A 25,903-nucleotide genomic window follows, 5' to 3' on the forward strand; every position below is an offset into this window, starting at 1 on the left:
AGTGGTAAAGACGCTGGCTACCACCCCTGGAGTTCGCTAGTTTGCTAATCCCAGGGCGTGCTGAGTGACTCCAGCCAGGTCTCCTAAGCAACCAAATTGGCCCAGGTTGTCACATGGGGTAACCTCCACGTGATCGCTATAATGTGGTTCGTTCTCAGTGGGGCGTGTGGCGAGTTGAGCGTGGTTGCCGCGGTGGATGGTGTGAAGCTTCTACACGTGCTATGTCTCTGTGGCAATGCGCTCAACAAGCCATGTGATAAGATGCGCGGGTTGACGATCAACTGGGATTCGTCCTCCGCCACCCGGACTGAGGCAAATCACTACGCAACCACGAGGACTTAAAAAGCACATTGGGAATTCCAAATTGGGAGAAAAAGGGGAAAAATCCAAAATAACTAAAAAAAAAGAAACACTTTATATCAGTATATGAATCAAACACACTCAGTATGTCGTAGTATTTCAGTATTTCACGCATCATTTTACTAGTCCATATCCATGTATGTGGTTACAGACAAATGATATAGAACAGTGAAATTGCTCACAGAAATTTTAACTTCTTCATCTTGATTGCACTAGACTCCAGTATCACATTCACTGCCTAGAGACAGATGACATGAGCTCCTCTGTCTTCACTCTCATTGGTAGTCTCTCGCGAATGTCGCTCGTCATTTGCATAAAGTTGAAATTTTCTCAAGTTGTCGCTCCCCACGGCGATGTCTGTCGCCCATGGTCGCAACAGCTTGTGTCACTGGAAGTCACTGTGCTCTCATTAAGAAAATGAATGTGATCTTGTCGCTTTGTCGCGCGATGCCAGTTGCAGTGTGAACGGGACTTGACTCTGCGTGGAGGGGGAGCCAATTTTTTTATTAAGGTTATAAAATAGAGCTCTCCGAAGAGGTTTTGTTATTCAGTAGATAGAAGTAAATTCTGATTTCATTTTAATGTTCTTGCTGATTTTGACTGATGGTGTGCCTAGAGAAAAGTTTTTATTTTATTTTATTTTTGATCCCCTTTTCTCCCCAATTTGGCATGCCCAATTCCCACTACTTACTAGGTCCTCGTGGTGGCGCGATTACTCACATAAATCCAGGTGGTGGAGGACAAGTCTCAGTACCTCCGCTTCAGAGACAGTCAATCCACGCATCTTATCACGTGGCTTATTGTGCATAACACCGAGGAGACTCACAGCATGTGGAGGCTCATGCTACTCTCCGTAATCCACGCACAATTTACCACGTGCCCCATTGAGAGCGAGAACCACAAATCGCGACCACGAGGAGGTTACCCCATGTGACTCTACCCTCCCTAGCAACCGGGCCAATTTGGTTGCTTAGGAGACCTGGCTGGAGTCACTCAGCACACCCTGGGATTCGAACTCGCAACTACAGGTGGTAGTCAGCGTCAATACTCGCTGAGCTTAGAGAAAAGTTTTTTCTAAAATACAGCATTAGTGGAATACCGGACAATTATGACAAGCGTTTTCTGATGATCTACTGTTGATGAATTGCTGCTAATACAATATGAATTAGCCAATTTGACAATGTTCATTATAATGTAATTAGAGGTATGGTTTTTCCGATATTTTGGTGCCCATAGTTGCTCAGTTATCGGAAAAATCAACACCGATAGTTACTGATAATTTTTTATTATATTGTAGATGATTGTAAAAGTGTATGTTTGTTTTCCTTATGTGTTTATGTGAGCTGGAAGCATAGACATTTCAAAATACGAGTCTCTGGTGTATCCGGTGTGGGCTTGTTCATATTTAAAAGTCCAGCGTTATGCACCAAATCTTTTTTTTTTTTTAGTTATTGTTGGGATTTTGGTTTTACGATAAACTGCATCTGGAATTTTGTTCATTTTGGACTCTTGGTACCTCTACAGTATGTCTGCCCATCACTGTAAGGAAATTTAAAATCACTGTGGACATACTACTTAAAGTTTGGACACACTTGACTGAATTTATGTTTCTCACAATATTTTCTTTCCTAATGTGATATACAATAGCTAGTACAGTTGACTTCACCCATTGAAAGGTTTGAAAACAGTATAACTTGATAGAATTTCACACGTGATTCATTTCGCTGTCATGCGGCTAAATAAAGACCATTATCACCAGCTGCAGTTTACACAGCTTTGACAACCTTACAAAGCCAATTGAGTGATAAAAACAGTGTCATGGGCTCTTGTTCATTTGACTTCTGCTTATCTGGTGTGTTTGTTCTTCAGGTGTACCAGATGGACACTGGTCATTATCTATGCAGGAACAAGTACTACGGCCGAGGTCTGTCTATCGAAGGCTTTCGACATGCACTCTTTCAGTTCATGCACAATGGCACGCAGCTGCGCAAGGACCTGTTTGAGCCCATCCTGAGCAAACTGTGCAGTCTGAAGTGTGTGCTGGAGCGCCAGGCATCGTACCGCTTCTACTCCAGCTCTCTGCTCATCATATATGAGGGCAAAGATCCCGAGACGGCTGAAGCCTCGGAGAAGGAAAGTCAGGCCTCTCCACACAGATCGCTAGAGAAACCCCATGCCTTGGACCCTCACACCCCTCCTCAGGCACCGAGCGTGGACGTGCGAATGATAGATTTCGCCCACAGCACATTTAAGGGTTTTCGTGATGACCAAACTGTCCATGATGGACCGGACCGAGGCTATGTATTCGGACTGGAGAGCCTCATCAACATTTTGAAAGAAATCTGCAAGGAAAATCAGTAGCCGAAACGTTTCTTTGTTCGTACAGAACATCTAATGAAACTGCCCATCCTTATATGAACCAGAGAAACTTTTGTAAAAATAGCACATTGATACAAACTTATGTGTGTTTTTTCTGTGTCAGTTCTGAATTAAACTCAGGGGGCTTTCATAAATGCAGGAAATGGAGGTGACCTCTACAAAGGTTCTTGATTTGTTCCCCTGCCGTCAGGACAGAAATGGCTCCTGCCCCCATCATCATCACAGTAGACGCTTCAGCTCTGTTTCTCTCATGGATTCATCGCTACCATGTGGCCAGCTGAAGAACTGCAGTCATGATTCATTATAAGCAGACAGCCGCTGCTCAGGGCATGTCCAGGGTCAGGTTCTCTCTACTGTGTTTGATTGGTAGAGAAAGAGACAGAGAGAGAAAGAGAGAGAGAGAGAGAGAGTGTGTGTGTGTGTGTGTGTGTGTGTGTGTGTGTGTGTGTGTGTGTGTGAGATCTAAAAGTATGGTTGAATTTCAGAATATTTCACCTCAAAATAATCAGAAAATAAAGCCTATTTTTGGACCATTCAAATTAGTTTGTATGTGACATTATTTTCATGACAACTATGCACTACTAGACATAAATTTTCTCATTTCTACGGAGCCCATTAAGAGGACAGGTAGAAAATTTATTTTCAGAAGGAGTATTGCATTCCCCTGCATTTTGGTTTCCCTCACAATACCTTCCATCCCTGATGAAAATTAACTATGGTTTTACTACAGTAACTTTTGAGCCATGGTATTTGTAGTAAAACCATAACCTCAAAATTTACCATGGTTTTACTACAGTAACTATATTTTAGCTATGATATTTACAGTAAAACCATAGGAATAATACAGGGAAATAAATCTATAGTATAAAATTCAGAATAATTCTGCCAAAAAACATGGTTTATTTTACTATAGTGACACCATGGTTAATGTGTGGTACAAGTATGGTTTTTAAAACTATGGTTTCCACTAAGAAACATGCCCTTACAAAAATGTATTATGGTTTCACTATAGTAAAGCTGTAATAACCATTTATCCATTTTTGTGGTAAGAACCACGGCTTTAAAACCATGGTACGTGTACCATAAATTAACCATAGTGTTACAATAGTAAAACTAACCATGTTTTTGTCAGTATTATCATTATTTTTATTACCATTCTTTTGGTTTTCCTGTATTATTATCATGGGTAACATATGGTTACTGGAGATAAAAAAAAAAAAAACATTGTAAGTGTTGTGGTTTTACTAAAAATACCATAGTTAAATTTTACTGTAGTAAAAGCATGGTTCATTTTCATCAGAGATGTATAAATGTGCGTTTCCCTCTAAATTCTCATGTACAGTGTCGGCACGTTTTACATTTGTGTTTGTTTGTAATTAGCATTATTCTCAGTGATGATTCACAGTGATGAAACAATTATTTTTTATTATTCCCTTTATTAATTTTGTTTATTTTTTTATTTAAATTCAGTACAACAAATACAATGGTGTACTTACAACTGTACTTTGCAATTAAATCATATTTCCATTACAGCAAAGAAAATTGGATGGCTGCGTTGTAAGGAATGTGAAAATTACATTAATGGTCCTAAAATAGGCTTAATTTTCTTTGTGCTAAAATGTAATTTTGTATTTTTGTGGGTGAAATATGAGCCGAGATTCACCCATGTGGGTTGATCAGGAATTTGGGGTCGCAGTATTTATCAGGAGTTATAAAGGGAGTCGTTCAGCTCAGAATAGCTGGTGAAAGCTTTATCGTAGGAGCTGCGGGTGTTTAAAAGGGTTTATAAAGTCCATGAATCCTGCCGTATGGCAATAGTTGATAAATCCAGTATATAACAGGTCAATTGTTGCTTTTTTGGTAGCTATCTTACTCAGTTCATTTAGAACAATCGTAACATTTTACTCTTTTACTCTGTTTTCTTTTTGGAGTTATTTTTCCCCAGCCTCTTTTTTTAAGTGGTCTTAGGGAAATCGGTGGAAAAGTTTGTTCATTTGTATTCTTGAATTAGATAACCCTTTTGTTGCAAAGCCTTTAGCTATCCCAAACACGTGCTTATCATTACACAAGAAAACCTCAGTGGACCATCTGCACTAGAGATTATTCTAAACACATTACAAAAGCATGATTTGTTTTTTAGTATGTTTTGAGCTTGATTTGAAGGCTTGTCTGTTAGTTACACCGATACACAGTGTAATTTTGTCCACCCTCACACACATGTAGCAACACAATTGAAAGAAAAACATTAGGAAAAAATAGTCCACCTTCCCTCAATTTGTTCCTGTGTGTCCTGTCAGCATTGTGAGTGAGTGGAGGACGTCTCCTGTCTCCTTGTAGTGACTTGTTTAGGATGTTCTCTGTGTCAGTAGAAATATTCTTGCACTGTAGCGTCATCCTTATAATGACAAATGGGCACTTTTCTCCTTTCTTTGACAAACAGACATCACTTCCGGCCATATTGTCAAATTATAATAACTGCATGTCTTGTCCTAAAAATCTTTTTTGACATTGGTCAGACGTGTTGCTGTAGGGATGTGTCTGTTTTTAGACCTGTGATTGTGGTCTATAGCCATCTCTCGCTTACATTTATCTTTTGCAATTGTTTACCAAAGTTATAGCCATTATGATTGATCTGAACATATAACTGTGCCCTAAAAATATTTGGCCAATTAAGTCACACTTAAAAATATCTGAATGTCAATGCATTAGTTAACATAAAATATAAAACTGAGTGTAAATTATTTTCATTCAGACACTTTTAATAGTTGCTTATGTGTCCAAATACTTTTTAGTGCCACTGTATGTGATTAATGGCTTGCCACAAAAAAATAGCACGTCTGATCATTTCAGTAAACTTTGAAGGGAATGTTTGAGTAAAAATGCCACATGTGTGATGTGTTCTGTCAATAAATAAGCATTGTACAGAAATTATGTTTCAGAATATTATGAATACATCACTGATAAACGTGTAGCTGTTTTATTTAACTGAAGCTTACATGTGTGCTGGAGCTTGAGAAACACAGAGATCATGATGTGTGTTTAAGGGATGAATTCATCTGTAGATGTGCTTTGTCTTTCATAGATATAGAACCTGTAGAGAAATAAGATTAATACCCTTGAAAATTATCCTCTATATTGTTGTTGCATGGATGGATATTTTTTTAAGAAAAATATAATATGACATCTTTGAATGTGAGCTATAAATCGTTTATTTAAAATAATAATAATAATAATAATCTGTTGTCCTGTCTCTTTTATGTTTTGTGACTGCATATATTTTTATAAAATAATAATAATTTAAAAAAAAAGGAGCAACAACTAATATTCAAATCATAAGTCGAAAAAAATAGCTGATTTTAGATGAATCAATCGGTATAACAGCAATATAAAAACAAAACTTAATGAGCATTTCATTAAGGAACTACCAATGGCAAAACAAATAAAGGCCAATCACAAGTAAATGTGACAATGTTACCATGATGTTATCACTGTTAGTAAGATTCTGTTTTCTTGTTTTTCAGGCTTTTATAGAGAACTTTAATAAACATGAAAATCTTCTTTGACTATGCTATGTATGTATTATTTATTCAAATAAATCTACGTAGAATAAATACCGTGTAGATATAGTATAAAACAAATAGTAAAGGTAAATAAATACTAAATGTTGTCACACAGATGTTGTGGAGTCAATACAATGTTGTCTGATGGGTGAAATTAGGTTTTAAAACACTCCATATTGTAAAAAGCAAATCAACAATGTAAGCTTTATGGTATGAAATTCCATGTTCGTAACATGTTTTCAGTGTTTATCAGTGTAAGTATATAAATAGATTTATCTACAAATTATTCATAGAAATTATGAGGAAGACAAAAAAGAATAGTATTTCTAGTGAACACTGTAGTATTTTCATCACGATAAAAAAAAAAAAAAATGGAGCTGCTGGGCTTTTACTTTGAAATTATGTTTTGATTCTCATTCACTTCCGCGCCACGTTGTTCTGTAATGATTGGTCCGCAACGGCGCGTGTGCCATTTAAATAGGGAAAACACACTGCCAACGTTAACTCTTATTATATTGATTTAGCAATATTTTATGTTACAACAGCTGGATCAATGCATTAAAACAATTATAATATTTTTAATAAGTTAAAATATTTTAGCGAGACTAATTAATACCGTAATTAAAGACAGATATCACCAAAGTTCCTCTCTCTACACTGGTACAGTCCACTGATACTTGACGTCACATTTGTAGCACTGTGTACCCGCCCACACGTCTCACTGTACGGAACTGAGCTGAATTCACTTCAGTACACATCATTCAATCTGTCAGAAAGAAACTCGATTAAACAGTAAACAGAGTTCATTATTGAGAGTGAGGATTAAACGCCTACGCCTTGACTTGATGTGAATCTCAACATAAGAGTCAAATCACTGCAGCAGCTGAATCATTATTGGGTAAGTTGAATATTATCATAATATTATATATGTGCTATAGAGTGTTACTGCTGTACTTAAACATCAGTAACAATACAATTGTTTATTATTATTTCTATTTACACTTAACTTTGGCTACTTTAAAGAAGCTGTAATATGTTTTGAAATGTTTTGAATCGTTACATAATTATTGTACTACCACGACTGTAGTTATTGTAAAATGTAAAAAAAATAGCAGTATTGAAGAATGCGTGAATATGATCAATATCGTGTAAGATCATAGCTATTTGTACACGTTAGAGAGGTGAATTACAGGTATTTCAGGTGTGTTCTGTGGGTGTGTTCTTATTGGACATACAGTAAGGGTGTCAAATTACTCTCTGTGATATTCAGTGTACACTATCTGGATGCCTTCACAAATACTGACACCATCAGGACTTGAATTGACAAAGCTCACAGTTCCAAATGTCTCTCATTGTTTGTTTCAGGTGCTGTTAGTACATGATCATCTCTGATGCACCTGTGACCAGCTGACTACTTCCTCTTCTACTGACCCACAATGAAAGCTCTGATTCTAGTTGGTGGTTATGGCACGAGGTTACGACCTCTCACCCTTACCGTGCCCAAACCGCTGGTGGAGTTCTGCAATAAACCCATCCTGCTGCATCAGGTGGAGGCTTTAGTCAAGGTAGGTTCCTAGAGGGCAAATCTAGCCTGAAAATGGTGTGCAGTAGAGAATTACTGGTGTCACTGTGTCCAGTCTGTCTTGGAAGAGCTGCTTGTTCTAGGTTTTAAGCACATGCTTATAAATATAATATTTTGACACATTTGGTTTGGAAATAAAAATGCTGATTCAAAGACAAATTCAATAAACTTTTCAGTAGCGTTGCAGTAGTTCAGCTATTTTCACAATGTTGTAGTTTTTCCAGTAACGAGTTACATTTTCTAGCAAGTAGCTAGCTGTAGCAACAGAATACGCTACATTTGTCACATTGGATTGTGAACGAATCAGTGGAGCCGAGGGAGTAATCGAACACTCCTAAACCATCCCCTATCTCACATGTAGTGCTGGGAAAATCAAATCATTTAAGTCAATCAGTTCACATGAATGGTTCTTTATCAAATGACTTGCATAAGATGCTGATAAATTATTCAAATTAATCATAATTAATCACATATAAATATTTACTGAGAAAGGCCCCCAAATAAAGATAATTCAATGTATCGCTGATTCTTGAGATAAGGGAAAAAACATTATTTTTTAATACTAAATTAATTTGAAATGGATATATTTGTAGACAAATGTCTTGGCTAACGAACCATGTAAGGGAACAGGTATTTATAAAAACACTTTTTTTTTTTCTGTAAATTGACATTTATTCGATTCATAATTTGCATCTTACTGTGATTTGTGTCAACTCGGTCAGACACACTAAAAGCATGTTATTTTAATTTGATCCATCCATCCAACAAGAGTGTAAAGTCTTTAATTATCTAATAATAGTGTTCAGTAAAGGAGTTAAGTGATAAAATACATATATATATATATATATAATATATAAAAAACTGTTTTCACACTATTTTGAAAATTCTGTGTTGACAAAATGGAATATTTTTTCACGCCATCCACCGCGGCATCCGTGCTCAACTCACCACGCCCCACCGAGAACGAACCACATTATAGTGACCACGAGGAGGTTACCCTATGTGACTCTACCCTCCCTAGCAACCGGGCCAATTTGGTTGCTTAGGAGACTTGGCTAGAGTCACTCAGCATGCCCTTGGATTCGAACTAGCAAACTCCAGGGGTGGTAGCCAGTGTCTTTTACCACTGAGCTACCCAGGCCCCAATATTTTTCCATTTTAACCGTGTTTTGTAAACTGGAGCCAGTTGAAGCTTCCTCTAAAACCTAAACTAAAATGACAAAATGTATAACCCAGTTCTAATAGAAATGATTATAATGGGAATGACGGAGTTGACCTGTTGAAGCTGTGACCGCAGAGACTTAAACATTGTTTGTTTAAAATATAAAAAAATGTATAACACAATTGCTCTGTTTGTCGAGATTCAAGCTTCCAGGATCAGTGAAGACAGCGGAGAACCTGTGTATGGTCCTGCTAATGACTACAAGCATTAATTGAATATAACGAGGTTCACCGTGTTATTGCGGAGTGCAAAATAAGGAGACGTGTGGAAGCTGCGCTTTAGGGACATTCACCAATCAAAGGGAGATCTGCCCTTTACTCCCAAAAGTGATAACGGTAACAATGCTAGCAATGCTACACAACATGTGTGGTACTACACAACACGTGGTGTGGGCGTGAGTGCCCTTAGGTGTCAGAGAGGAAGAGGAGACGAGGAGCCAATATACTGTATGGACGATTTTCATGCACGGCAGCAAGTTATTGACTTTTTTCTTTCTCTGTCTGTAATTTTTACAGTTCTCTGCAACAATCATCCCACCACTTTGTTGTTACCAACTAGTCCACAAATAACTTTATTTGTTTACTTATTAATTTATCTGTTCATCCAGTGTAGACTAAACATTTTCTGCATTTATTATTATTATTATTATTATTATTATTATTAGCCTTGTTGGTTAAAAATAATAATAAAATAAAACGTACGTATACTGATATTAAATGAGCATAAAGTGTAGCTATAGGTATTTAAATTGTATCGGGTGTAATTTCGCGATTGTCCTACAAGTGTCTGCATAAGCCTGTGTCCTTACAATGTTCTTAGCGCTGTACAATTTCTCGTTAATCTACGAGCATTTTCAAGTACTACTTGAGTTACGATGCTTTTGGGAAACGGGCCGCAAAACTAAGAAGAACAGGATATTAAAATGACGGACATCAGTATTTAGCTACTCATAGACCTGTCTAAATATGAATAAATCATCTGGTTAGAGTTCAGTGTACTGTGTACTTGTAGCCTTACTGCCATTATGCAGCATGCAATTTGTTACTGCCTTGTAAAAAGACTATGCGAGCTGATTTGAACCAGACATTGGAGGAAGAAAGAAGAGGAGGAGGATGAAGAAGAGAGAGAGAGAGGAGGAATCTGTCATTGCACACTCTCAGTCTAATCTCTTTGGTTAACCATATTTTAATGATTTATTAAGGCATATTAATTTAAGTTTAGTCACATTACTCACATATGTCTTCTTAAAAAAATCTGTTTAATAAGAACATATCGTCTTTCTATTGCCATTACAATTATGCCTAACAATGAAGGCTAATATAATGTTATACTGTATTACATGTCTTGTAATGTAGACCTATCACGTCACATGCGCAGACTGTGGAGACTGCCTATTGATTTCATAGCACTTTGTTATCATCTGAAATAGTTTACAATGGCTTTCCAATGATCAAAATATATTAATACAATTTATTAAATGTCCCATTGTCTTTGATAAACTGTGAAAGATGCCAGAAAGATATGTTTAAGTTGCACTTAATGGACTTAAGAGCAGTTCAAACTTACGTTAATTCACAAATGATTTTATGAACTACTTGGACAACGATGCTTTTGGGAAACGCGAGAAACGCGAGATTAAGTACTACTTAAGTGCTGCTAACGTTGTGACCTCTTGCTGAAGTGAGAGCATGTATTTAAAAAAAATTATAATTAAATTATTTAAAAATACATGTAATGAATGCCCTGCATATACACATTTCCTTTAGATTTAACTGTTTCAGTATTTTTGTTATTATGAATTTCTTGATTTTTAACATAAAGAGGACTTTTGTATGTAGGACATGTTTTGTCCCTTATCTCAAGAATCAGTGCATTATTTTTTAGAACCCAGTCAACTTGAATATTATTTTATAGTATAATAATATTATATTGATGATGATTATTATTCTTATTCTGATTATTATTATGCAATAGTAATATATTTCAGTAATAAAATCCTAACTTGCACAGGATTTGCTACCTTTTAATTTGGTGACATCATTATGAAGAGTTTGTGTGTAGCTGAATTTACAACAGCTGTATAATGGTTCCTCATTTTAACATCATCATCTCCTCTGTCCACTAATACTGGGTGCCATGGGATGTATTATCTGTATTTGTAAATTATATTACACAAAAGTTAAATTAAAGTGAATCTGGAATGCTTTCATTATGACGCGCTCAGCGCATGTAAGCAAACGGAACTGAACTCGAAGCACATCTGTTATTCTGAGCATGAGATGAAGTTGGGGAGCACAGAACCACCTTTGAAAACACTGTAATGATGCACTAACACAATACAGACAGGACAGTGCAGTGCGCATAAACTTTGAAGCGAGCAGACTATTTATTTATTTATTTAATTAAATTGCAGTCCTAGACTAGTCCTGCTGAACTGAGGCTCATTTTGTGGGATTTGTTGCCTATACAGCTGGTGTTGTGCTTATTGTCCCCTACTGACTGCAACTTGCTAATCTAATATAACTAATCATCTTGAATTAATGCATTGAATCATTAGCCTGATTTGTAACAGATCTGCCCTGTCATGCTTGATTCCTTATCTGCTATTTTCAGCTATGTTTATAAATGCATGTATATTGTATTAGTATGTTGTGTCTTTGTGTTCAGGCTGGAGTTCATCATGTGATTCTTGCGGTGAGCTATATGTCTGAGTTGCTGGAGCGAGAGATGAGAGCTCAGGAGAAAAGAGTGAGCCTTTTTTTTTAGTTTAACTCATTACGAATGTATATTAATATTCAGATGGCCAGTCATATGTCATATGTGAACACTGTTTGGGATTTTGACAGCTTGGAATTAAAATCTCCCTTTCACATGAGAAGGAACCTCTTGGCACTGGTAGGTGAAGTTTTCTACTTTGGTTGTGACCAATGCATTACTCAGCAAAGCAGTGTCCAAAATTAAAACAAATTTTTTACTAGCAAAAAGTGATTTATACTCGCATTTGGCACTTGGCAAGTGTTTAAGTTTTGACCATAGTGCTTGAAGATCAGCCAACAGCCAGTCTGTAACTATTTGCTTGTGTTCATCTAGCTGGTCCTCTGGCTTTGGCCCACGAGCTGCTGACCGACAGCGAGGAACCTTTCTTCGTCCTCAACAGTGACGTCATCTGTGATTTCCCCTTTGAAGACATGCTTAAGTTCCACCAGCAGCATGGCAAAGAGGGCACCATTGTTGTAAGCACACCGTTCTCCATATCACATGACGTTTCACAGATACCCTGAGCCATTCAACTGCCACACTGATAAACTGCAATATAAACATCTGGCTGATGTTTCAGGTGACTAAAGTGGAAGAGCCGTCTAAGTATGGTGTGGTAGTTTATGAAGGGGACACTGGACGGATACATCGCTTTGTAGAGAAACCTCAAGTGTTTGTCTCCAACAAAATCAATGCAGGGATGTACATCTTCAGTCCTGCCATGCTCAGAAGAATCCAGGTGAGTGATCTCACAACACCATATTACATTCCAGTTTCACATATATTCATTAAACTTATAGTTCACCCAAAAATGAAAATTCTTTCATAATTTACTCACCCTCATGCCATCCCAGATTCTTCTGCAGAACACAAATGATTTTTAGAAGAATATCTCAGCTCTGTAGGTTCATACAATGCAAGTGGTTGGAGACCAAAACACTGAAGGTCAAAAAGCACATAAAGGCTGCATAAAGTGGTTTAATCCATATATTCAGAAGTGATATGATAAATGAGGGTGAGAAACAGATCAATATTTAAGAAATTTTTTACTATAAATCTCCACTTTCACATTCTTCTTCTTTTGTTTTTGCTAATTTGTATTCTTTGTGCATATCGCCACCTACTGGGCAGGGAGGATAATTTTAAAAAGTCCTTTAAAAAGGACTTAAATATTGATCTGTTTCTCACCCACACCAATAAAATCACTTCAGAAGATATGGATTTAACCACTGGAGTCATGTGGATTACTTTTATGCTCCCTTTATGTGCTTTTTTTAGCTTCAAAATTTCACTTGAATTGTACGGACCTACAGAGCTGAAATATTCATCTAAAAATCTTTGTTTGTGTTCTGCAGAAGAAAGAAAGTCATACACATCTGGGATGCCATAAGGGTGAGTAAATGATGAGAGAATTTTCATTTTTGGGTGAACTATCCCTTTAAGTGCTTTTGGACTCAAGAAACCGGTCAAAAACATTCCATATTTCACTCCAAAATCAATCAATAAATAAAATGAATAAGATTAAAGTAATTATTAAGATATTAAAGTAATGTGAATTTGAGGAGAAATTGGGCTTTTGTTTATTGGTCAAGGAATAGACATATCTATTATATTATTCAAAAATACATTAAGAATGCAATTCACAAAAACAAAAAAGTCAATATAATCCACCTCTTTTATAATGAACATGTTCAGAGTAAAAAATCATTTAGATTTTTTTCTGTGGCCTTAAAGGAATAGTTCACCCAAAAACAATACTTTTTTACTACAAATGTTCGCTTCCATACCAAGCTCGTTGGTAAGGTCACGCGTCACGTGGAAGAGGAGTCAGGAAGCGCCTCATTGTTTACATCGTTTTTTATTTTTATTATTATTTGGAAATGATTTTTTTATTTTATTTTATATTGTTTTGGACTGTTTTGGATTGTGAACAGCACAAGTTTCTCTTGTAAACAATGACGCACTTCCTGACTCCTCCTCCACGTGTCGCGTGACCTTACCAACGAGCTTACGTCATCCCTCTCATGAGCGCACGTCACAGAGATGTACAGAAGCGAACATTTGTAGTTAAAAAAGTATATAAGTATTGTTTTGTTTCTAAAAAATAATCAATCGTTTGCGTTCAGAAGAACTTTATTTGTCGACTGGAGTCATGTGGATTATTTTGATGCACCTTAAATATGCATTTTAGACCGTCAAAAATCTTAAATTCTGTTTTGATGAAGAAAGAAACTCTGATATATCTTGGATGGCCTGAGGGTGAGTAAATTATCAGCAAATTTTCATTTTTGGGTGAACTATTCCTTTAAAGGAAACAATGTCATATTGTGTAACTGTTTGGAGACAGTAGTAAATATATATATATATATATACAGGTGCTGGTCATATAATTAGAATATCATCAAAAAGTTGATTTATTTCACTAATTCCATTCAAAAAGTGAAACTTGTATATTATATTCATTCATTACACACAGACTGATATATTTCAAATGTTTATTTCTTTTAATTTTGATGATTATAACTGACAACTAAGGAAAATCCCAAATTCAGTATCTCAGAAAATTAGAATATTACTTAAGACCAATACAAACAAAGGATTTTTAGAAATCTTGGCCAACTGAAAAGTATGAGCATGTACAGCACTCAATACTTAGTTGGGGCTCCTTTTGCCCGAATTACTGCAGCAATGCGGCGTGGCATGGAGTCGATCAGTCTGTGGCACTGCTCAGGTGTTATGAGAGCCCAGGTTGCTCTGATAGTGGCCTTCAGCTCTTCTGCATTGTTGGGTCTGGCATATCGCATCTTCCTCTTCACAATACCCCATAGATTTTCTATGGGGTTAAGGTCAGGCGAGTTTGCTGGCCAATTAAGAACAGGGATACCATGGTCCTTAAACCAGATACTGGTTGCTTTGGCACTGTGTGCAGGTGCCAAGTCCTGTTGGAAAATGAAATCTGCATCTCCATAAAGTTGGTCAGCAGCAGGAAGCATGAAGTGCTCTAAAACTTCCTGGTATACGGCTGCGTTGACCTTGGACCTCAGAAAACACAGTGGACCAACACCAGCAGATGACATGGCACCCCAAACCATCACTGACTGTGGAAACTTTACACTGGACCTCAAGCAACGTGGATTGTGTGCCTCTCCTCTCTTCCTCCAGACTCTTGGACCCTGATTTCCAAAGGAAATGCAAAATTTACTTTCATCAGAGAACATAACTTTGGACCACTCAGCAGCAGTCCAGTCCTTTTTGTCTTTAACCCAGGCGAGACGCTTCAGACGCTGTCTGTTGTTCCCATGTCTTGCATACGTCTGTGCGTAGTGGTTCTTGAAGCACTGACTCCAGCTGCAGTCCACTCTTTGTGAATCTCCCCCACATTTTTGAATGGGTTTTGTTTCACAGTCCTCTCCAGGGTGCGGTTATCCCTATTGCTTGTACACTTTTTTCTACCACATCTTTTCCTTCCCTTCGCCTCTCTATTAATGTGCTTGGACACAGAGCTCTGTGAACAGCCAGCCTCTTTTGCAATGAACTTTTGTGTCTTGCCCTCCTTGTGCAACGTGTCAGTGGTCGTCTTTTGGACAACTGTCAAGTCAGCAGTCTTCCCCATGATTGTGTAGCGTACAGAACTAGACTGAGAGACCATTTAAAGGCCTTTGCAGGTGTTTTGAGTTAATTAGCTGATTAGAGTGTGGCACCAGGTGTCTTCAATATTGAACCTTTTCACAATATTCTAATTTTCTGAGATACTGAATTTGGGATTTTCCTTAGTTGTCAGTTATAATCATCAAAATTAAAAGAAATAAACATTTGAAATATATCAGTCTGTGTGTAATGAATGAATATAATATACAAGTTTCACCTTTTGAATGGAATTAGTGAAATAAATCAACTTTTTGATGATATTCTAATTATATGACCAGCACCTGTATATATTCAAGAAAAGATAAATCTTGGCATGAGTAGTGCAGAGTAATATTTTATTATTTCATAAAAATAAAAAAAAGCAGTTAACTTTTGTCTACCAAATCAATAATGTGGTGTAACCCTGAGAAACCTTCTTATATTCTTATCTCAAAAACGCATGATAGTTGTAAAAAAAAAAATTTTAATATACCTTGAAAAATATGTTTGAAAACTTTTTTGAAATTAATGATAAAGTTGAGTATACTCATATTCAAAGGGCAAGGAAAATACTTTAATGCCCCTTACTTGATGGTTACACCACATGACATTTTATAGTAATTTTTTGTAGAAAATGCTCTAAATATTTTTCAAAAATGTGTGAAACCAAGATAGTCACGAAGATTTATTACATACTTGAAACAGGATTTTAACAAGAATTTTTAAAAGATTTATAATTTTTATCATATCAGACAGTCTTATTTGTCAGTGACCCTTATGCAAAAAACAGAAAATGTGACCTGGACACATTTTCATGAGAGTCACTCTGTGGTTTCTAAGGTTTAAAAACAGCAACAAAAAATAAAAAATTATGACTATTCAAAAATCATATTTCTTTATCGATTTACCTTTTTTTTTTTTATTATAATTTTTTTTTTTATCAAACATTTTATTTAAGCAATATCACACGAGCAAGAATGCTAGCTGATAACAAGTGGACATTTAGGGTACATTTACACGACAACGATGTACTAAAAACGGAAATGTTTTTCCTTTGCGTTTTTGAAAAGTTTAGCGTACAGACGACAACGTTGTTAAAACGATCCCCGTTCACACGGATCCGCGAAAACGACTAAAAACACTGTATTATGCATGCCAGGCCAGTAGTTGGCGATGTTACTTTGTAAAGAAACACTACGCGCCTGCGCACATTAGCATTCTTCCACAGAGTGGTGAATACAAACAATGAAGATGGCGATCGCTGGTCATAGTAGTGATGCAGTAAATCTACACTTTGCTGGAGAAGCATCAATAAACTCAATCTTGAGCAGCACAAACACAGTCCTGTAGTCCGCCATTGTAGTTTTGAATGTCTCGCGCGTTGTTTTGAAGTACTCGCATGCATGCCTATAGGCTGAACATGTAATACGCGTGCGCATGACGTCATTGTTTTCACAAATTCGCATTTTTGTGTGTTTACACGGAGATGATAATTGAAACCCATTTTCAAATGTTTGCGTTTTCAGGCCCCAAAATGCCATTGTCATGTAAACGAACAGCCAAAACGCATAAAAAGTTTTCCGTTTTTAGTTGAAAACGTTGTCGTGTAAACAGCCCCTTAGTCCTGGTGCTCGAATCTGATTGGACGAGAGGTGTTCCAAGAGTACTGATATACAATACAAACATAACTGGGATGTTTTACTGTTTGTATCGCTCCACTTCTCTTTGACCGAGGCTTTCCAATTTTCCAGTAGTGGGGATTTTGATTTATCATTATTCACTGATTCGTTCTCTGACCATTTCTGGAGATTGCATATTTACTCCAGTAGGTGGTGACAAATGAGCATCCTTGAATTTTATGAGAGTCATTCAATCATTAACTCAACTGATTCATTTAAAAACACAAGTCGTTTGGGGGGCCTGGGTAGCTCAGCGAGTACTGACACTGACTACCACCCCTGGAGTCGCGAGTTCGATTCCAGGGTGTGCTGAGCGACTCCAGCCAGGTCTCCTAAGCAACCAAATTGGCCCAGTTGCTAGGGAGGGTAGAGTCACATGGGGTAACCTCCTTGTGGTCACGATTAGGGGTTCTCACTCTCAATAGGGTGCGTGGTAAGTTGTGTGTGGATCGTGGAGAGTTGCATGAGCCTCCACATGCTGTGAGTCTCTGCGGTGTCATGCACAAGGAGCCACGTGATAAAATGTGCAGATTGACAGTCTCAGAAGCGGAGGCAACTGAGACTTGTCCTCCACCACCCGGATTGAGGTGAGTAACCGCACCACCACGAGGACCTAGTAAGTAGTGGGAATTGGGCATTCCAAAATTGGGGAGAAAAGGAGATAAAAAAATTAAATAAAAATCTTATACGGTACGTTTCTAAATCAATATTTTCCTGTATTTTGTCAGTTGCGACCCACCTCCATAGAGAAGGAGATCTTTCCTGTGATGGCAGAGGAGGGACACCTGTATGCCATGGAGCTGCAAGGTGCAAAACACACATCCACACTTTACCTGACATACAATTGCAATTTTTCACCATTGCTTGAAATGTGTAGTTTCACTTTATTTGTCAAAATGAATTTAGGAGTTTTTATCTATTGTTCAAATACCCTGATCAGATGCTCTGTAGGTGTGATGTGATTGTGAGCGCTTTGTGTATTCAGGGTTCTGGATGGACATCGGTCAGCCGAAAGACTTCCTGACGGGCATGTGCATGTATCTACAGTCCGTACGGCAGCAGGCACCTGAGAGACTCCGCTCTGGACCGGGTTTCCTTGGAAACGTCCTTGTGGTGTGAAACAGTTATCAATTACATCAACATTGATTACATGAATTTGTAGGTGTGAATTGGATACCCAGTGTAGTTTAAAATAACCTGTCCACCAGGTGGCAGCACAAAATCATTACTCTGCTCACACTTAGTGAGTTGTGCATTATACAGCATTGTAAGGCTTATCATTTCATTTGACCCTCTTCACTTCTTTTCATTTTGTGAAAAGAAGATTATGTCCTCACACATTATTAGAAATTGATTGTGCTCTAAACAGGAAATTCAGAAGTTCCCTTTGCCCCTTTCTATAAGCCAAGCTTAAAATGAATAAGGGCAGCTATTCCAGTGAAACATTCAGTCAGTCATGGCCTAAAAAGGATTTTCAGAAAATGTAGACCTGGAACCAGGGGGCTGGTTGTGCCATCATCACAGCAACATCCGCAGTAACACATGGCTAATTTATACCAGACCAGCTTCCAAGATTTTCAAAATCACAGGGACTGACTAGTCAAAAACAAACTCCTTACACATTTCAAATGTTGATGTAATCTGACTAAAGAGATTCAAATCTGCTTCTGCATCACCAGCACAGAGAGAGACTTGCTATACACTTATCATTATATTCACAGTTCACACATACCTTTGATGAGGCAGCTGTCTTCGGTTTTGGATACTTTTGGAACACTGTATGGGTTTAACTGCGTGTTCTTGTGTATTGGTCTCTCCTTTTTTGTCTGTTAAATCATTTGATAGTCTTTTATTGTTTGTGTCTGCATTCAACAACGTTACTCAAGCACAAAACGCGCTGTGTTTTATACCAATATTAAAGCATCATATTGCATTCGACCTTGTGTGAGTTGAAGAGGTAAGGGTTAAAGTTATTTCCTCACACCCTATAATAGGATACAAAGCAGTATTTTACTTTATAACTGATCGTCAATATCAATCTTGTCTTACTGCAAATTAAGACAAATTACCCTCTTGACAGAAGAATAACAGGAAACCACATAGAATGTAAAACTGTTATGTTACCTGATAAGCTTGATAAAATTGTGCAAACAGCATATGGTCATTTTACGGCTATCACGTAAATCATATCACATAAATTACAACTACTTACATAAACATCTGGATTTTTGTATAAGGGAACATCTCCTTATGATTCTACGCACGTCTACAAACAACATAGAATGACAGTGACAGCTCGGCAGCACACTCTCATCCACCTTCATTCATTTCTGGCTTCTTTTTTTCATTTATGGTCCAGGGCTTTTGTAGATCAGTGGTTAGATGGACCGATCAGACATCTGCATTTTTTTTTTTTCATTTCACTTTTCTCAGTGCAAAGGGTAAAATGGCACGTTCACCTATTTAAACGAATGCCAGGTGCTAAAATTACATTGAATTATAGTCCTTATCAGGAATATCCTGTAATTGCTTGGGGACTTGCTATTGGCTGTTGTCTTTGCATAATTAATGAGGTACAGTATGTCTGTGCAGGTTTTGGGGACTGTTATTTCTTTTTATGTTATGACAGGGGTTTATTTTTTAGTAACCCTGGGTGAGATTAGAATTCCTTTGAGTTAGTTGTGATCCTGATTCAGTTGAAGTCTGACTTCTTATCCACTTTTCCACTATTGGGCCAGTGTGAGCCCGGGCCATATACTGGTCAGACGGGGCCAATAGCCTCAGACCTCGAGCCACGAGACCGAAATCACTCTGCATTCCCACCACTGGCCCAAAAGCCCAGCAGTGTTGCCCTAAAACCGCCCTTAATATGCCGCCTTGGTATAAATGTCACACACCCTGCCTATTTCACAAGCCAAACCAAATACGCATGTTATCTAGTTATCTAGAATATCAAGTTTATATTGTATGTAAACGTTTGCTAGCTAGGAAGATGAGTTTCAGCTGACAACTCACCGACTTTAACTGCCTTTGTGTCCCTAGTGGTCTCTCCACGAACAGCGGGAAGATGTCCAAGCACACCGTCCATGATCTCAAACCATGGAACGTTCTTCCTTTGGGCACCGCTTTGTCCATTGTGCATCTTAACAGATTTGTAATGTGTCCGCAATTTTTTTGCTGAGATGCACGTGTGTGACGTCACACAAACATGTCGCACTCAGAGATGTGCAAAGTTAGTGATAAACATTCACTTTTATTAAATGATATCGATCAATGAGTCAAAGTTCCTACATTACAAGATATTAAAGCACGTTTAACAAATGTTTGCAGAGACTGGTGTCCTAAACATAGTAAATTAAATTATCTTTTGGTGATCGTACACCTGAAGCACAAATGCTAGCATAGCAGCACTGTTTATCAGTTGGGTTGCTAGGAGGTGTCTCTGGTGACAGTCAGACCCCTTTTAAACTAACGGGAGCCTTGCAGTTTTGGTTGTTTAGCCATCATTTTCCGAGCATATGGCAATGGAATTCCTTTATGGTCGGTGATCGGAGAATTCAAATAGGAATATCCCACATCTGACTTAAATGGAACACAGCACGAGTAAAACTCTGACTTTGACCCCACCTCAATCCCCAGTTGGCCTTCTTTGGCCCAAGGGCAATCGGCAGGCCAAAGGCCGTTGGCCCAATGTAAGCCCTGAGGAGGCACGATTAAACCTCGGAAGTGACAGTGGGAAAGCAACTGGCCCTGGCATGTACTAGCACTCCCTCCTTTGGCCCGGCAGTGGTAATGCAGCTATTGAGTACCAGTGCAATCATCAACGTGATCATTATTGTCTGTCAACAGCAGGAAAGTGACTCATTGGAGCTAGTCATTTCTATTCCATGCTATACTACTTTTAAAACTATTTTCATGTCAGCTGAAGTTCAGTTGAGGTGTGGGCTTAAAGTGGGGGGGCTGAACAGTTAATTCTTGTTAACTGTAATCTGTTAACAAGAATTTAAAATGTGATGCGTTACATACATTTTTGACTAAAAGGGTAATTCGATTCCAGTAACGTATGACTTTGTAATCTGGATACACCCAAAACTGATTGTAAGTATTAAAAGTAAGCAAGATGTGCAGTGAAGTCAAAATATTCATAATATATTGCTCTTATGCAATGGTTACTACATAAATAAATACAAAAAATATATATTTTAAGAACATAAATTGTCATTAAAATGTTATTTTAGCAAACAAAGTCATGAAGTGGCATAATTCTGCTAGAAGTTATAATGTGTACATAAGTACATTGTAAGCAGAATATTGTACTATATGTGTAATAAAATAATATTCAAATCTTCACCCTCCCAGGACACTACAGCAGTGATTGGGGAGAACTGTACCATTGGGCCGAATGTGACAATTGGTGCTGGGGTCGTTCTGGAGGACGGGGTGAGAATAAAGCGCTGTACCGTCCTGAAGGGGGCGCACATTCGCTCTCATTCCTGGCTGGAGTCATGCATTGTGGGGTGGAGCTCGTCAGTGGGTCAGTGGGTGAGTTTCACACTTCCACAAAAGAGCGCAACAGTGAGTACACACTTTTACAGTGACTTCGGTTCCGGAAGTTTTTTTTATTTTTCATGATTTGAAAAATTCTTCAACAGCATTTGAAGTTGATTGATTTAAAGCATAAAATACAATATACAGTGGCACTTTAGCCACACTTAAAATTTCTCAATATCTTTGCATTATATAACTAAATATGAAAGTAATCTATTTTAAAGAAAGATAGCACAAGCACACTTTTCAAGCAAAACATTTCACAGAAAGCAGTTTGTTAGGATAGGATCAAATCAAACAGAGGTCCCTGGGTCAAAATTTTGTTGTTGATCATTTTTTTACTGATGAAAGATAAACATAATTGTTTAAAAATATGAATACCATGGATAAATATTTACTAAGTAATCCATTATTAATGGGTAGCTCAGTGGTAAAGACGCTGGCTATCACCCCTGGAGTTCGCTAGTTCAAATCCCAGGGCGTGCTGAGTGACTCCAGCCAGGTCTCCTGGTTGCTAGGGAGGGTAGAATCACATGGGGTAACCTCCTCGTGGTCGCTATAATGTGGTTCGTTCTCAGTGGGGTGCGTGGTGAGTTGAGCGCGGATGCTGCGGTGGATAGTGTGAAGCCTTCCCATGCGCGATGTCTCCATGCCTCGCGCGGGTTGATGGTCTCAGACGCGGAGGCAGCTGGGATTCGTCCTCCGCCACCCAGATTGAGGCGAATCACTACGCCACCACGAGGACTTAAAAGCACATTGGGATTTGGGCATTCCAAATTGAAGAAGAAGAAAAAAAAAAGTAATCCATGAAGAGTGGGGTCAAAATGACAATTTTGCCTATGATTTTGGAGCAAAACTAAAAGAGCTTATCATACTTATCATTTTTATCCCCGGGTCATTCTAAACCCTGGGTTAACTTGTTTCATGTTTTTGCACTGTTCATACTTTACTCTGGGTTAGGAATTATTCCTGGGTGTTTAGGTTCAGATTTTTCAGACTGTACATTTATAAACACTGTGTTAACTTTCTCATTTGCATATTTATGAGGTCGATAACAATGATTGGATGAATATAGATTGCGACAGGCACGCAACCTGTGTTAATAATGCTTATCAATGGAAAAGTGTATCTGTGGAAATGTCGCCAAGCAAATCCACTCTTCTGAATCATACTGTGAAAACACATGCAAAAGGTATACTGTTTCTTCACAGTAGTAACATTAACTGAGGTATTTTGACAAAAATGTGAGTATCATATTAAATAGGCTAACCTTTTAGGTGAAATCTGTTATACTTTTGTGTTTTGAAACTGTGTTGTAATAAATAATGTTTTTAAAGTGTTTAGGCTACTATTGTATACTATCATTTATTTTTAGAAAGACTAGCTACATTGCCCTAACCACAGAAATAAGGAGCCATTATGGTCTTGTATGCTTTTTGGCTTTGCATTGCACATAGATATTAGGAAATAAACTGACCTTGTTTTGTAAACTGGCACTTTTATATTAATTTAACAGTGCATTTGGCGATGAAGACGAATGAGAAACATTGAGTGAAATAACATATATATCGTAGTTTTGAATCGCAATACACCAAAAATAATCACAATAATATTGGATTATGAACTAAATATTGATATTTCATATTGCCAGTTACCTTGTGTAAACCATGTTAAAAGTGACTGAAGTTGAAGAAACACTATTATGATTTGTTGTGGTTGTTTGTCAGGTACGAATGGAGAACGTCTCAGTTCTGGGTGAAGATGTGATAGTCAGTGATGAACTCTACATCAACGGTGCCAATGTTCTGCCTCACAAGTCCATCACAGACTCTGTTCCTGAACCTCGGATCATCATGTGATACGGCCTCGCACACCTTCACCAAGTGCCCCAGTGTGTGTTTGAGTTTAACGCTCGGTGACAAAGAAAATCAGCTGCTTAAAGCCTGATGGGAATGAGATGGCTGGAGTATTTGAAGTTTGCAGTTACTGATTGTGGTGTTTAAACTGTTAGATGGGTATATTGTCTGCAGGTGAAGATCACACAATCTGGACAGGTCGAGTGCCGTTTCTCCCTTCTAAATATATGCAATGTGTTCTTATACTGATAATAACATTCGGTGGCACAAGACAAATGTTATTTCCCTTGTATTTGTCATTTTGTTTTTGTTCAGGTTTAACCTGCTTTTTGTACATTTTGTTTATGTTGAGACACCACTAGACTGCCCAGTGAGTATGTTTCTTTCTTTTATCATTTCAGTATGTTTTTCTTTCTTTTGCAGAAGTGTAATGCTTTCAGGATGAAACTGTAAAGAAACAGTTCACCCAAATATAAAAATACTGTCATCCGCCTAAATTCGGTCTGTTCCTCACACAATCACTATTGTATGGCTTCAGAAAGCTTGGAATATAGTGCACAAGTTTCACTTTTTATGATGCTTTTTTTTTTCTCATTTTGGAGCTTGACAGCCCCAGTCCTCGTTCACTTCCATTATATGGAAGAGTGGCCAAGAGCTTCTCTAAAAATGCCACTTTTGAGTCCATATTGCTTTGGAATGATTGAGGCTGAGTAAATAATGAACATTTTCAGGTGAACTATCTCTTTAAATGACGTGACCATAGAATGAGTGAAATATATTCTTATGCATCATACCCATGATGCATCAGCAGATCAAACCATGTACACACTACACCTCAAAAGAGTAACTAACTGTAGTATGTACTATATTATTCAATTGATTTTTTGTTCATGCATAACCTTTAGATGAAAATGGCAGTGTGTAGAAATGTAAGGAATACTCACTGTGCAGATTAACAAAGGTGGTAACAAACATTGATGACGTCTCTGTACCCAAATAGTAGTCTTTTCTATAAAAGTAATGTAAACCAATGAAACCATGTTTGTCTGTTTCTAAATGTATTTATTTATTTTATGGTTTGAGCACATTTTTCACAATACACATTATTCCAAAGACGATTTTAAGCTGTTAGTTTAAAACATTAAGTTTTGACAATTTCACAAAGTTCACTTTGTAGAAGCTGCATGCTGGGATAATGGTTCCATATCTGTTATTACATGCATATGATTCATATTTATGACTGTAATTATGGTGAAATTGATTGAGCCACAGAAATGAAGATAAAAGCAATTGTTGGAACTTAATTGACTAAAAAATATCTGAAAAAACATACTTAGCTGTGTAGTGTAGAGATGGGAATCATAAGGAATTTAATGATTCCAGTTCCTTAACGGTTCCATTAATGATTCTTTTAATGCATTTAAGACTTTTGAGGAAGAAATATTTGGAAGTGAGAAATAGAGTTCTTATTGGATTTACTGCCCTCAGCAGTTACCAAATGATGAGAACATTTTGACATGACAATTGTGAGTTTTGCAAGAATCTGTCCTATCAACAACTATCCAGTATTACTCTGAATTCTCGGTTAATTTCAAGTCGGACTTGACTAAATGAACCACAGTTTTATTCACTAAAAAGACTGGGCTGTCATGAGAGATTCAAAAGTATGGTTTGCTGTATGTTTCGTACTGGAGATTCAAAAGAACCAGCTCATGAGAGTCATTCATTCGGAAATCAGACTACTCTGCTTGTTCTACATGTTTTGAAGTGTAGATTCAAAAGGACGTTTTGAAGGAATTGGACTACACAACATTTGGAGTGGTGGTGGCGTAGTGGGCTAAAGCACATAACTGTTGAAGGTTGCTGGTTCAATCCCCACAGCCATCACCATTGTGTCCTTGAGCAAGACACTTAACTCCAGGTTGCTCGAGGGGGATTGTCCCTGTAATAAGTGCACTGTAAGTCGCTTTGGATAAAAGCATCTGCCAAATGCATAAATGCAAAATGTAAACAACAGCGCGAAACATCCAGTGCTACCAGATTCAAAAGAACTGGCTCATTAGAGTGATTTGCTCGGGAATCGTGTTACACTGGTGGTACTGTATGTTTTGTGTTTTGCCGTGGATTCAAAAGAATTGAATTTGTTCAATACATGTTAAGTCAATTTCTGTATAGGCACATACCATAAATTCTTGAATAGGAAAAAAAAAAAAAAACTCCCGAACATTTCCACCATTAATGTCCATTTAAAAAGATCCAGTTTACATTCACCCCATCGCAGGGCATGTTGTGACAAGGGGAACCTGCCATTAAAAAGCCTATTAGATGCTTAT

General features: G+C 37.6%; 2 protein-coding genes across 5 annotated transcripts in view; both read left to right on the forward strand.

Moving 5' to 3' along the window:
* The window catches only part of LOC127438705 (inositol hexakisphosphate kinase 1-like), a 123,704-nt gene extending 117,402 nt beyond the window's left edge, over positions 1-6,302 (forward strand). For all 3 annotated transcript variants that reach the window (XM_051694507.1, XM_051694506.1, XM_051694505.1), the window contains one exon: positions 2,230-6,302. In XM_051694507.1, the coding sequence (XP_051550467.1) occupies positions 2,230-2,721 (492 nt within the window). In that variant the 3' untranslated portion in view covers positions 2,722-6,302. The remainder of the gene's footprint in view (positions 1-2,229) is intronic.
* Positions 6,303-7,000: 698 nt separating this feature from the next.
* On the forward strand, positions 7,001-24,609 carry gmppb (GDP-mannose pyrophosphorylase B). Of its 2 annotated transcripts, none has more exons than XM_051694534.1 (10): positions 7,001-7,197; positions 7,665-7,864; positions 11,771-11,851; positions 11,950-11,998; positions 12,194-12,336; positions 12,441-12,599; positions 17,895-17,973; positions 18,152-18,279; positions 21,526-21,741; positions 23,442-24,609. In XM_051694534.1, the coding sequence occupies exons 2-10, from the start codon at positions 7,736-7,738 to the stop codon at positions 23,571-23,573; spliced, it is 1,116 nt and encodes a 371-aa protein (XP_051550494.1). In that variant the 5' UTR covers positions 7,001-7,197; positions 7,665-7,735; the 3' UTR covers positions 23,574-24,609. The 2 variants fall into 2 exon arrangements, with proteins under 2 accessions (XP_051550494.1, XP_051550495.1); XM_051694535.1 differs by having other exon boundaries at positions 7,005-7,197; positions 21,526-21,708.
* Positions 24,610-25,903: the final 1,294 nt, after the last annotated feature.

Source organism: Myxocyprinus asiaticus, chromosome 50 (assembly GCF_019703515.2).
Source record: "Myxocyprinus asiaticus isolate MX2 ecotype Aquarium Trade chromosome 50, UBuf_Myxa_2, whole genome shotgun sequence".
NCBI lineage: Eukaryota > Metazoa > Chordata > Actinopteri > Cypriniformes > Catostomidae > Myxocyprinus > Myxocyprinus asiaticus.